This window comes from Pundamilia nyererei, unplaced genomic scaffold, assembly GCF_000239375.1.
Source record: "Pundamilia nyererei isolate P.nyererei 1_Seehausen unplaced genomic scaffold, PunNye1.0 scaffold00251, whole genome shotgun sequence".
In the NCBI taxonomy this organism is placed as follows: domain Eukaryota; kingdom Metazoa; phylum Chordata; class Actinopteri; order Cichliformes; family Cichlidae; genus Pundamilia; species Pundamilia nyererei.
In genome coordinates, this window is record NW_005187652.1 from 686,036 (window position 1) to 700,323 (window position 14,288).

Here is a 14,288-nt window from a genome sequence, read left to right on the forward strand (position 1 = left end):
ATAGATAGATAGATAGATAGATAGATAGAAATATAACCGACTTGTACTCCCTTATCCTAATACCTAAGCACTGTAGAAGTTGTTTTTCTTTTCTTTTTTTTTAAACTTTTTTTAACCATTCCTGGGGGCATTGGTGGTGACTGCAAGCCTCAGACATGAACCTTGATGTTATCATGCCCTGTTAGGGGATGTGAGTCAACTGGTGAGGCTTATTTTACTGTTCCCCAGGGTATGTACCTGACATGAGGGCACCAGACCCATGAATCTTTTCGTCTTTGTCCTCAGGACTATGTTGATGACCTCTTTCAAGGACACATTTTGCTAAAACCTTTTTCTTTAGAGTTGAAAACTCAAAGACAAAACCGTAACCTATCTATCTTACACACTGAATTCATTCGCTTAGATATATAGTAGCCCATGGCAGCAGTTTGCTGGTTGGTTTTTCAACCTCTGTATGGCTACAAGTCCGTACAACCACACACACAAACACACATGCCACAGGCACACTCTAATTTTAACTGAAAAATGAAAGACATACCAAGCTCTTGATGATCACTTGTTACGCCTAATTCTGCAAGGCACAAGAAGAATGTAATATGGTTTTTTTTGTCAAAGTTTAAAGGTCTTCAGGCCTTTGTGGTTGACTAAAAAGCTTGTGATTTTAAATGTAACTACTAACTTATAGCGCCCCTCTGCTACTGTCATTTTATATCTAATTGCATCAGTTTATGGTAAAGTACGGTGTTTATGTTGCCTTTTCATATAGTTTAACTGGAGGCTAAGTCGATTTTTTAATGCTCGCACTGGAATATTCAGAAACAGTCAGTGTGCTGTTGCATAGAAGCATGGATGACGTGTGAAAAATAATTTTATTCAGAGGCATAATTAGTCAACCAGAATGTTCTTTCCTTCTCTGTTCTGTGTATGTATGTCTTTTTTCTAAGTCTTCTCAGGGACAGTGACAATGATTGAATATTGATGTTATCATGGTCAGGTTGGAGATGTGAGTCACCTGCTGTGGTCTAGTTTACAGTTCCCCAGGATGTCTTGGTAGAAAGTGGAAAAAAAACGTTGGCTTGCATTTATTTGATTTTAAAAAATGTAGAAAATACATTTATTTTTTTTATATTTCATTCGAAATGAAGCATATGAGACCTATTTTTCAAGATTTATAGGATGTTGTCAGTAGGAACAAATAGGCTTTGGCTTTTATTCACATACAGAATTGCATCTGTTGAATGAAATTAATTACACATACACTAGGCAAACTCACCATCCATAACGGTCATTAAATATGTTCACTGATGGAAAAAAGCACACATGCATACAGCTGGACTTTCTATGTGATCATCTTTTTATCTTTTTTTTTGTCTTTCCTGTTTTCAGATTAAATTTCTTAAAGTGGAGATGGAGAAAAAAACCAAAATCATCAAGGATTTACAGCAAGAGGTGAGTCATCAAAATATTATCTAAAGCTGAATAGATCACACTACACATTCATAAGGTATATACAGACAGAAAAAAATATAAGGGAAAAATTGCATTGTCTCTACACAGTTATCTATAAAAATGCTATAAAATGTAGCATTTAAACAAATATAATGATATCATTGTTGGTGTATATTATTTTTCCATTTTAAATCTCAAATTAGTGAGACTTGACAGTGCTATCGTTCGCAATGTCGAATTAAAAATCTCCTGCTAAGAGCCTGTGATTGCTTTGACCATGGTTTACATAATTACATTATTGTTTTACATAATTTTCTTCCTTACCAAACCATTCAGTAACCCTTGTAGACAACTCTCAAGATATAAATACTTACCCTGGCTGACTATGGTCACTCATAACAATATAAAAGTTCTCTATTGGAGGGAAAATGAGATCATCCCAGCAAATTTTCTCCCACAGTGGCTCACCACAGGGGTGCGCAATTAAGATTGTCCTTTATTTTCTTACACATCTGTAGGTAACTTGAATGTTTTCTAATTAAATGATCAAGATCCCACCTTTCTGTCGGTGTTTTAATCAAACACAGACAGAAAGGTGGGATCTTGATTTTCTTGATTATCTGTGTTTGCCAAAAGCCATTAGATTATCCCCAGGGACTCAGAGGAAAGCGTGTTTATCTCAAAGGTGGACAAACACTGGCACTGGGGTAAACATTTTCATTTCAACGAGTACTTTGAAATACAGTTTTATAAAATAAATGTTTTTGATCATGTTTGCAATCATGATTGCCATGTCTTCCACTCTTTGAGAATCTGGGCTCTCTTCCTCTGCAACTTCTGTGATGGATTTCTCTCTGCAGGGTTGTTCAACATCTGTGCAAAGTAGTGCCTCTAAAAAGAAGTTCTTTCTCTTTGATTCTGAGGCTCTGACACAACATCTAACACTTACTGCTGATGCTTTAGACAGCTTAAAAAAATTCATTCTAGCCGTACTGAAAATATATGACTCTACGATATCTGCAATTTGGTTTGTTTTCTATATGAATAAAAAAACAATCAAATAATATATTCCAATAGAAAGAATCAGAACAACATGGCAACATCAGTAAAAGCTGCCTTTAGGGGTGTTTAGACCCCTAGACAGTTCTAATATTTTGTTTTTTGCTTATCAGCAATGTGACATGAAAGAAAAATGAAACATCTGTAGACTTTGCTGTAACAAATAAAATGAAATTGGATCCTACCATCCACTTAACTGATTTTACTGTGTTTTATAGCTTTATAGCGTTGTGACAATGGGATATTATACCAATTTTGTATGGATTCTGAATTCTCTTATATTGCAGATTTGACTGCAATATTTTCAAATGCAAATTAGAACGAATCGGCTACGGGATTGATTTACTCATCAAGTAATTTTTACTTACTATAGTTTATACTAGTTTATACTACTACTACTAATAATAATAATAAATTATTAAACATGAACATTATTAAACAAACTACTAAACATGAGCATATGTGTATGAAAAAATATGTTTTGGAGCAAATAAGAGTTTCTTTTAATAGAAAGATTACATAGGCAACTCTTAGTTTGCTGCCTATGATCACAAAGCCACAAAGTGCTTTTGAACGGCAAGAAAGCTATTTAAATACATCATAGGATCATGGGAAATGATCAAGAGATACTGGAAATTATACCACCATATTGCTCACTATTGCACTGAGGAAAGTGATTTTTGCCAGATGTTCAAATTAATTTGAGACCATTTTTACTGAGCTTTGCTTCAGTAACATGATCAAGTGCTTCAGATGAAGAATCAAACAGTCACATAATCATATCAGTTTACTGAGATCAATCTGTTTTAAGAAGAACCTTTCACGTTATCTTGCCCTTGACCTCCCTAGTGGTACTAAAATTGCTGCGTCTTCACAGTCTGCAATTTTATAGAGATAGTAGAGGTTGATCTTAAATTGTGTGTAAACCCGTACCGATTGCCTTTTAATTGTTCTCTGTGGAATTTTTGACCTCTAACATCATGGAGCAATGTTTTTTTTTTCACAATTCACAAGTGACCTAATATCTAATTTTACCAGTTTACGATATTTCACACAGCTCCACAGATCTATACTGGAGTAAATGTACTTGAATACTCTGATGCACCATTATTCTTTGTAAAATTAACTTTATCACCTACTGAGTACATTTAGAAACAAAGGACCACTGAGAAATGGCGTTGTTCTGTGATTTTATCACAACTGCCCAAAAATTGGTGCACCAAACTCAAAAAAACATGGACTGTAATGGCTGCCAAAAGAGCTTCAAGAAAGTACTGAGCAAAGGCTGTGAATACTTAAAGTTATTCTCTTATAGGTATAAGACTGTTATAATTTTGTTTTTTTGTCAAGGTGTTTTTGTTTCACTTACAGGATATTGTCTTTGGAATTTTGTGGTGGGAAATTTAATCCATTTTGGAAAAACATCACATGGCAAAATATGGAACAAGCGACATGCCATGAATACTTTCCAGATGCATTGTATATTGCAATGGTGTACTGTAGTACACACACATGCAGGACATTTAGACTTTCACAGTGGTGATTATTCTTCTTCTTATTGTTAGAGAAATTATTACATTAAAAAACTCTGTTTGGGAGTTTTTCGATTTTTATGAGTGGAAGATGAGTGAGTCAAAGACAGATGTGCACTTTTTCCCTTTTTGTGGCTAATGAGGGAAGCACTTCAGACTGTACTAGTCTGCCACTGCGACCCTAACACAATCTCTGCCCAGCCCACTGATGTGCAGAAACAAGTGTGACTGGGTCATTAAGCACATTTCAACCCTCCTGAATTGTCAGTATGGTACAGTCATTATAGTAAGGTATAAAAATAATGCTGCCTTGGGCTACTGTTAAATGCTACTTTTTTAGCCTCCTTAACTCTCTTGGGGGTAATCAGAGATAAATTTAGAAGCACTTCTATAATCAATCAAGTGATTTTCACAGCAAGAGCTTCCACGTGTCAGCAGATCAGTTTAACCTGGTAAATAACCCATAAAGACGGCCATGATTTGACTTTGTAATGAACAATTACAAATGCTTTTGCTCTTAAACAACATCTTGATTTGGGAGTACAATAAAAGCACACAGACAAAGAACCATGACTTAACAAATGCTGGTCACGATCATTGCAGCTTATGTGTAATTTAAAGGCTTTACGCATTTTAATCCCTGACTACTGCTATATCGCATTACTATCTGCATACATTGTACACACCAAAGAGCTGGCAAAAAGCTTTGCCAAATGTAGGACGTGAATAACAGTTTGAGAATTTAACTGCACTTTGTGGTAGAATTTCCAGAGAAATGCTTCTTCACACCAGTTATTTACTCAGATTTTCACTGCAATCAGCTGAACGAGGCAAAGAGCAGCAGAACAGATGACATGATTGTTTTCTAGGGCCTCCATTTCCATTTCACAGAGTGCTTCATTGTTGGCGTTTTTAGGTTTTAATGTTGTATTTCTGATTTACATTTCTTGGAAAATAGTCAAGAAGGTTAATAACTTTCATAGTCACATATGGAATGGGCCATGTGTATGCTACAGAGATCTGTGGACTTCTTTAACATCTGTGATATACACCAAAATATATGTTCGCATCTATTACATAGTCTCAAGTTACATAAAAATAATTTGCGGAAATGCGAACGTCAAACATTTTAAATCATTACAATGTTACCTCAGCAGTTGTACCTGGATATAGAACTGTTTTAAGTATAAATGAGCCAGAACAAAGAGTAGGAGAAACAGGCTAGACAATGCATGAAAATTCAATGAAATAAGATGTTACAAAACAGTTGCTCTTGCACATTTTATATGCACACCATAAAACCATAGGGTTTACACTCGGATAAAATTCAGTCTGGCATACCAAGTTTTTCTTCTTACTTTGCAAAGCATGTAGAGTGGCAGGTGGGATGGTTTGGTGTAAATTTGTTGCAAACCCAATAACCACTGTTTCACAGTATCTATTTCAATCTATTCAAATAGTGCCATTCTAAAACTGAAAATATGACTAATTACTGGGATAATGTATAAATAAAAACATAATTTAAATGTGTATATGAACAATACTTGAACAACCAATAAATAAAACATCAAAGCTATGTAATGTAAATGAGAAGTAACTAGTTAAAGGCTACAGTTACCAATAATGCTGAATTGATTCATTTTCTGCTGAGAGGTGTTTGTAATACATTATCCATCCCATTTGTATCGTTATTGATTACGTAAATATTAGAAACATGACCAAAGTTGTGACCTAAGATTTGTGATATAGCACATTATCCTGTCGGAGTCACCCATGAAAAGATGAATACATTGTGGTTATAAAAGGATGTACATGGTCAGCAACACCAAGTAGGCTGTGGCATTTACTGTATATGATGCTCAATGGGTACTGAAGACCTAGAAGAGCAAAATATCCCTTCTACAGTCATACCACCAATAGCAGCCTGGATTGTTGATACTAGGCAATATGGGGTCATGTTTTTATATTGTTTAGCCAAATTCTGACACTCCCACCCACATGTTGCAGCAGAAACTAGCAAGACAACATTTTCCCAGTTTTCTGTAGTTGAATTTGTTCGAGACTGTACGAATTACAGCATCCGTTTCCTGTCCTTAGCTGACAGGAGTGGAACCTGTTGTGGTACAATCAGAGATGCTCTTTTGCGTACCTTGGTTCTAATGAATGGTTATTTCAATTACTGTTTGCTTCTTATGAGCTCAAAACAGACTGGTCATTTTCCTCTAGCATCAACAAGGCATTGTAGCCCAGAGAGCTGCCACTCATTGGACCATTCTCTGTAAAGCCTAGGGTTGGTTGTGCAGGAAAATCCAAGTAGATGTGCAGTTTGTGAGAGACTAATAACAATGCCACATTTAAAATTGCTCAAATCACCTTTCTTCCACATTCTCATGCTCAGTTTGAACTTCAGCAAATTGTCTGAATGTCATACACTGATTTGCTGACATGTGATCAGCTGATTAGTTGTGTTAACAAGCACTTGAACAAGCATACCTAATGAACTGTCTGGTGTGAGTACTATTTTACACCAATTTTCTGCATTCTGAGGCCAAAGTATATAAAAATTCCTAACAAAGCTGAAGGGAACATCTGTAAATCCATTTATATCCTTTGTTTACAACAGTATTGGGTTTTAAAATCTGTTTTATGTTGCATATCACTGTGAATTGTGTTGTGGTGTCAGAGGGGAAGCTTTATGGCTGCAATTCACTGTGAAGTCATTATCAATGATTTGCTTTCAGAGCTTATTATGACTATTTTGAGGGAGAGTGATTTGCAGGCTGACTTGGATCCTGCTGGGATTCATCAGGTTCTCACAGAGCATTGTAATAGACAGCCACACATTCAGCTCCTTGCCCCTGATGCTGATATTTTTCTCTAGTTTAAAATGGCTTCCTGACATTGTCTTCTTCCTTTCATGTCTTCCCGATGTAATTTCACCAGCTAAATGGCAGAAGAAAAAAATAATGCATCGGGGCATTTACTGGATCTCTCTATGATAGCCTTAAAAAAAAAAGGAGTGACAAGAAACTGAAGTAGGCGGATAAGGGAAACTGCATCATTATGTGTTGAGGAGGACAAAGACAAAGCAGATGAAACTGCAGAACTAACAGAGGTTTTATACTGTGCTCTAGCAAAACATGCCGTTTTTTCTTTCTCTTTAGATTGATGGCACAAACTCACTTCTTCCTCGTCAGCAGAAAGTGATAGTGAATTCATCAGAAGTCACTATTATCATGCTTTCAAGTGAGTCAAGTGAATATAAAGTAAATTAAGAAGAACATTCTTAAGCAACCTTGCTTGTATTGATGAGGCTTCATCAGAGTTCATTTCACACATGTGATCACTTACATACATTAAGAAGAAGAAGTCCATAAAAATCAACGATTTCATATATTATCTACTTAAAAAATGAATATTCAAACCCCATAGGAGGAAAAATAATTACTGTGTTGTGACATTCTGTTTACTTTCTCCCCCCAGCATAGATATATCACAGTAATGATACAAGCAAGACACATCTAGTTTTGTTTATTTATATATAAACATATGACGATAAATGTCATATTTTCCATAGGCACAGTGCATGTAGATACATCATTTATTGTTCAAACCACAAAGTAACAACTGTCATATTTTAGTCAGACTTTTCTATGATAGTCCAGATGTCGTGACCTTTTTAGATGCAAATTACTCAAAACACATAAATTGGTCACCGTGGGAGAGCAGATGTTACTCTTTGGATCCCTACAAAAGAGTTTAAAAGTCGTGCAAACTAGGAAATAACGATGACAATTACAAAATGAAAGCAGCAAAAACAACATACTGTATGAGTAATCAGCAGCCATTGATGACATTTCTAAGAGTTGATATAAGACCACCCACACAATTAGCACATATTGAGGAACAAACTCACAGTTTTAGTTGCCTGTTGCCTTTAAGATGAATCAAATAAATAAGGCTTTAAATTTGAAAATGTATTTTTGATTACGGGTTCAAACTTCAGCAAAATATAAAGACAAAAATAAAACACAGGCAGATGAAGTTAATCGTTTCAGTGCCAGGCCTGTTTCTTGTTTCTCTTTCACATAATCATTTTGAATTTCCCTCACTTTTCTTGCAGAGATTAAGTGCTTTTATGTTATGATGCCATGCCCATTTCACACAATGTCCACTACCAAAACAGCTCTGACCTTGGCACTCTCCACTCGAAGCATTGATTCTTCCTCCACTGAGATCAGAGGAAAACCCAGGAGGCTTGTCATTGAATCTCTGGTTTTGCCATAAACTACACACACAGTTCAGTTCATTGGACAGCCTGGAGTTCAATAGAATGTGGCTCAGGGTGAGCAGGTGGGTTAACAGACTGTCGCTTCCTCTCAGTTGGTGTCTAAAGCATTCAGGAAAAATAAGCCAAATAGATGTTAGAGTTTATATAACTGTTCCTGGCATAAGAGTAAATAAATTCCAGAAAAAAAAATTAAATGTAAAATTAAATGCTATTAAGGTTTATAATGATTTCTTGTAAGAATGCGTATCAAGATATGATTTTAGCAGTGCTGTCCAGCCCTAAGTGCATCACAAGCCAGTGTCTGCAGTGGTACTGCCTCTTTAGGTTAACATCATCGGTTTGTTTTGATAAGGCTTTCTGCAGAGAGCAAAAATTATCTGGCATAGGTTTGTCTGTTTATTTATTTCACCTTTGGTAGGATCATGGAAAATTAATTAATAAAAATATTAATATTAATAAATTCAACTGCATCCTGTGTTAAGCAGGGTATGTTTTGAGATGTGTATGTATAAGGCAAGAAAAATGAGACAAGGTATTCAAATAAAGGCCAAGAATGAAAGTATATGGGATTTTGATGCAGTCAGCAGTATTGACAATACTTGCAGTGGTATTTTTGTGGACAATGTAGGCTGCACATGGTACACATATAGCAGAGGCTGCTGTGCTAAAGATGCTTTCTTTCACTGTCGTTGTTGTTGTTTATTATCAGTCATATGCATTCGATGATGTCAGAATGAGTAACATTATGAAATATATGACAATCCCTCTCCTAATACTTTGTTGTTGTTGTTGTTGTTGTTGTTGTTGTTTATTTAGAAACTGATAACTAACACCTGGAGAAACTGCAAAGACAGTGAAGTCTTATTTAGCGCCTGTACGAAGGCTGTCTTCCATAGACAGCGTATTTGTACATCAACACAATGAACTAATCTAGCTGAGTCTGTGAGGAGAAAAACACTATTTAGAAAATATGCAAATCATGAGGTACAGTAATTCTGCATTGCTTGTCTGTAATGAAATCTGGAGTGGCAGGTAAACCAGAAAATACAGTGTGTGGGTTTAGTGTCTCATGCTAACACGAGGGCGTGTTCCATCTGGGACCCAGAGGGCGGTTTGTATTAAATCTGCATTTCTTCCCAACACTGCTGAAGTGCTGTAATATGCAAAAAGACAAATTGCAGTTGCCGTCTGTGAAATAGCCAGTACAGCAATTCTGTTTTATTTACAGGTTATATGTATTACTTTCAGAATCTCAATATATTATTTCTTATAGCCTGAGATTGTGCAATTAGTTTGAAAGCATGGCCTGGAAATCACAAGTGTGTAATCTATTACAGGACTGCATAGAAGAGGGTTATTCTGCTCATAATGAATTGTGTATGTCTAAACTATCTCCACATTTAGAAGCACTGATTGTTCCAAAATGTAGAGTGATGTGAACACTCAGGATCAGTACCCAAAATGTCCTAAAACCTAAATATGAAGGATACACAGATGGAAAGCACTCAGTTTCCATATAGTTATACAGTGTAATTTAAGAACAGTGTAACTAAAAGTAAATATCAGGATATTTGAAACGTTCCAGGTTTTGTGATTGTGTGAGTAACTAACATTTAGTCAGAAACATTGCATTGTATTTTTAAAGAAAACAATTCCTAAGTGCAGACTGTTTGAGCTGTGCATGTCTGTAGCCACTCCAGGTAGTTACTCAAATGAAAGCAGACGAATCTGCTTATCTTATGTTTTTACAAGCAATGAATTATGTTTGGGGTTTTTTTTTTTTACTCGCTGGTGAGTGCAATTCATTGCATTGCTCATTACATTATTTACTCTGTAACACAGCATCTGGTGCCTTGTCACATGATTATCAGTTAACAGTATAAACTTGTGGGCTATGAACTACAAGGACAGTACTTGCATGTAAACCTTTATGGTAAAATACTGATGTATTATAATAGATATAATAGATACTGTGCATTAATGTGAACATTATGTGTGTAAAATATAGATTGAGAAATAGCTTCCTGGCCTAAAACATTTACATTACTAATGTATGTATGTAAAATAATTAACTATGTGATCATGTTGCGTATGCTTGTTGGACACTTGGAAAACTATAATGTTTAAAAAAAATCCAAATACATAACAATAGGATCCTATCCAGACCAGGAGATCATGCATTGGGTAAAAAGTATTTATTTCCTCATTTTTCCTTCATCATCTCTATTTTAAAAACAAATAAACAAAAGTGGATTTTGTGAATAATTTTTGAGAGCAATTACACCCCAAAGTTAGACACTGCCGTAGCGGCTGATTTAGTGGCAGCTGTGATATCTCTAAGCTAAAATATATATGTTTGCATTACATAAGTCATCAGAAAACTGATGGGAATGAATGAATCATTGCAACTCTCTGCTCCACAGAGGAAGCAGAGTAACAATCAGCCACAAAGTTACCCTTGCCATCAAAGTGTTACTTCTGGCTGAGCTTTGCGTCAGCTTGAAGTGAAAAATCATACGTCCTCGTTTGGAGTGTGTGGGATGTATGTCTGGGTAACTCAACCACCTGCCGGCATCTCCTGCATTTATGCATAAGCCTTAGACGTTCTGTTACAAGTGCGATCATATTTGTGTCACTCTCCACATTGTTTTGCACTTGATACAAAAATTTTGCTACGTGTGGCTTCGTGGACACTGGCACGAAACTCAGATGAAAGAAACTTGTTCAAGAGAGGCTGCAAGTGTGCACAGGGCTGGTGCCATGCTGTCACTTAGCAGCGTTGCTTTATTCCTCATACCCCGTCATGGATATTGATTTCTGGCCCTCGGCTTCCAGACAAGTGACCGGTTTTCTGTGGTATTCAGCTGTGACACTATAAAGTGGATGGTTTATTTTTTATTTATTTATTTTTTACAGAAATACATCCAAGTACTTCACGACTGATGAAGGCTGTGACTGCAGATATTTATTTGAGATGTTCAGAAAATTACTTTTTTTCTCCCTTATTTTATTGTAGCTAGAGGCTGTTTTAACAAACACTGTGACTTCACACGACTTTCAATTTCAAAATGTCTTGACACCATGGGACAGTGTCAAGACATCAGAGAATAGTGAAAACATAGAGGCTTATTCTGAAGGAAAATATTGAAAAGGAGTTTAAATATTTCTATATCATTATTTTTGAAAAGAAGCTGGTCTCCAGGAGGCCTTGTAGTTTTAATTTTAGCTACATTTCTTTACTGAACAGTAAAAAGATTGTGATCATACATATATACAAAAGAACTCCCCCGATCAGACGGTGTGTTCTTCAAGCTCGGGTCCTCTACCACAGGCCTGGGAGCTTGAAGGTCCTCCACAGTACCCGCTGTTCCTTGGACTGCAATCTGAGATCTCGGAGATCTGCAAGAGCCACTCACCTAGCTTGGGGATTACTGCCCCGAGTGCTCCGATTACCATGGGGACCACTGTTACCTTCACCCTCCACATCTTCTTGAGTTCTTCTCTCAACCCTTGGTACTTCCCCAGCTTCTCATGTTTTTTCTTCCTGATGTTACTGTAATTCCTGTAAACTACATCTATCCCTATAGCCGTCTTCCTCTGCTTGACTACCACCACTATGTCCGGTTGGTTAGCCACCACCAGTTTGTCCGTCTGTATCTGGAAGTCCCACAGGACCTTAGCTTGGTCATTCTCAACAACCCTGGGAGGCGTCTTCCATTTTGACCTCAGGATTTCCAGGCCATATTCAGAACAGATATTTCTGTACACTATACTGGCCAAGTGGCCAGTATAGTGTACAGAAATATCTGTATGGCGTTCCATGTATGCCTTGCCTGCTAGCGTCTTGCACCCTGCTGTTATGTGCTGGATTGTCTCAGGGGCATCTTTACATAGCCGCATCTGGGGTGTTGGCAGGTGTAATAGACCCCAGCCTCTATGGATCTCAAACTTAGAGCTTGTTTCTGTGCTGCCATGATTAGTGCCTCCGTGCTGTCTTTCAGTCCAGCTTTGTCCAGACACTGATAGGATTTCTGGATCTCAGCCACTTCCACTATCTGCTGGTGGTACATACCGTGCAGGGGCCTGTTCTTCCATGATTGCTCCTTCTCTTGCTCCTCTGCAATGTTGGCTTCTGGTAGTTTGATGCCCTCAGTTCTGACTAGCTTCCCTGTCTTCATTACAGTTGAGTACAGATAGTTTATTCTCCTGGCTCCTATCTGTCTGGTATACCGCTTCAAGCGGTATACCAGACCGCTTGACCGTATACCGCTTGTATACGGTCAACGTTGTGAGTCTTTGCTTGGCAGTTTCCAAGGCTTCAGGTATGGACAGCTCGTTGAACTTCTTAGGCACCTTCTTCATCGCATCTTTCTTCAACTCCGATATTTGGCGATGCTTTCCACTGTACTCAACATGGAAACGTTTTGCCTTGCTTTGCCATCAAAGCATCCCTTAATTAAGCGGTGTAAATGTACCACCTGAATGACTAATGTGTGTGAATTAAAGTTAAGTTCTTGGTAGAACTTACAGTACAGAGGCATTAATCAATATTTTGCAGGAATACACATACTTAAATCAAAATGTTTGCTTTTCTTTTCTAAATAAGGAGATAATTATTTTTGATAAGGCTCACATGTATCTATTGACTGGAGTGTATCATCCAACACATGAGAATAGATATTATGCCCATGTCTGTCTGTCAGAATAAACAACTGTAATCACATATCCAATTTATCCATTACTTTTTATTTCTGTTTATATGAGGCAATTTCAGGAACAGAAGAGTATTTTTTCAGTCACTATTCATGTTCCTCGCAGAGAGAGTAAACACTATTGAAGAAACGAGAAAAAAATTGGATAGAAAACGGGCGGGGATGGTCCGAACCAGCGTTTGCTGGCATTTACTTGCCTCAGTGTGCATGTTTATTTACGTGTAGTGTTTTGTTCCTGCTGCTCTAATGTTGCCTTTTATTTTTACCAGTTCTAGCTTATTTAAGAATAAAATCTGATGGTCTGACATTAACTAAGGGGATAGGCTGTGTTAAATCTCAAAAGGGCCTTCTCTGGGGAAAAAAACCCAAACAAAATATTATTTTCCTGGGGTTTTTTTTTTTATGAAAATCTCTTTGTACCTTTAGTGTTTTGCTCACTGCTCTCAATCTAGTGTATAGTCTCCTCTTATTCCCCATTTTTAAACTTTCCTTATATGCATGTTGATAATTTAAACTGTATGCGTGCAACACAGTGTAATAACAAACAAATACCTGTCATACTAAACAGTTCTAGCTGATGATAGTTGTAGGCAGCAAACTGACAACTTCTCAAGATTTTGTTGAGTCTGTTGTTGAGGACTCCTTTATTTATCCTTGCAGGTGTTTAATGTAACTCATAAAAAAGTTCTCAGTGTGATTTACATAATGACTACAGCTACAGAAAAAGTCACATCTTTAGCAATGTAATACAAAAGTACAGTGAATTAGTTTACTCTCCATGCGGTGCACAATGGCAGCCTCATAGCCAAACGCAAACTGGCAGGAGTCAGGGAAGTTTTCTACCACTGTAAAATGTCACTTCATACATCATTACATCTAGCTGTTAATCTTCATGCAGTGTCAAATGCTCACTTTTTTTCTCTGATTGGATCCAATTAAACAGAGTACCTCATTTTCACCTCACTGACAGCCTTATTGCTAAAAATCTGTTGTTATCCAAAAGTCCTAAATGTTCCCTAGTGTCATAACAATTCAGTATACAAAGTTTAGCATATGACAATATTACATGGCAAGCGAACTGTGAATGAACTGCGTGTCATTTCTTGGAACAAGTAGTTAACCATCAGAAATATTTTTCCTACACTTACATACTAAAGGTAGTGTCTTACCCAAGCAAAATCCAATAGGTAACGTAGAATTATGGCTAACCCAATTGACAATTGACCTAATTCACTTTCACTAACC

The 14,288-nt window shown here is 36.8% G+C and overlaps 1 protein-coding gene across 1 annotated transcript in view; it reads left to right on the plus strand.

Annotated features, from left to right (window-relative positions):
* The window catches only part of luzp2 (leucine zipper protein 2), a 144,443-nt gene that overhangs the window by 85,425 nt on the left and 44,730 nt on the right, over positions 1-14,288 (plus strand). Inside the window, exon 5 of the mRNA XM_005749629.2 lies at positions 1,387-1,449. Coding sequence (XP_005749686.2) covers positions 1,387-1,449 — 63 coding nt within the window. The remainder of the gene's footprint in view (positions 1-1,386; positions 1,450-14,288) is intronic.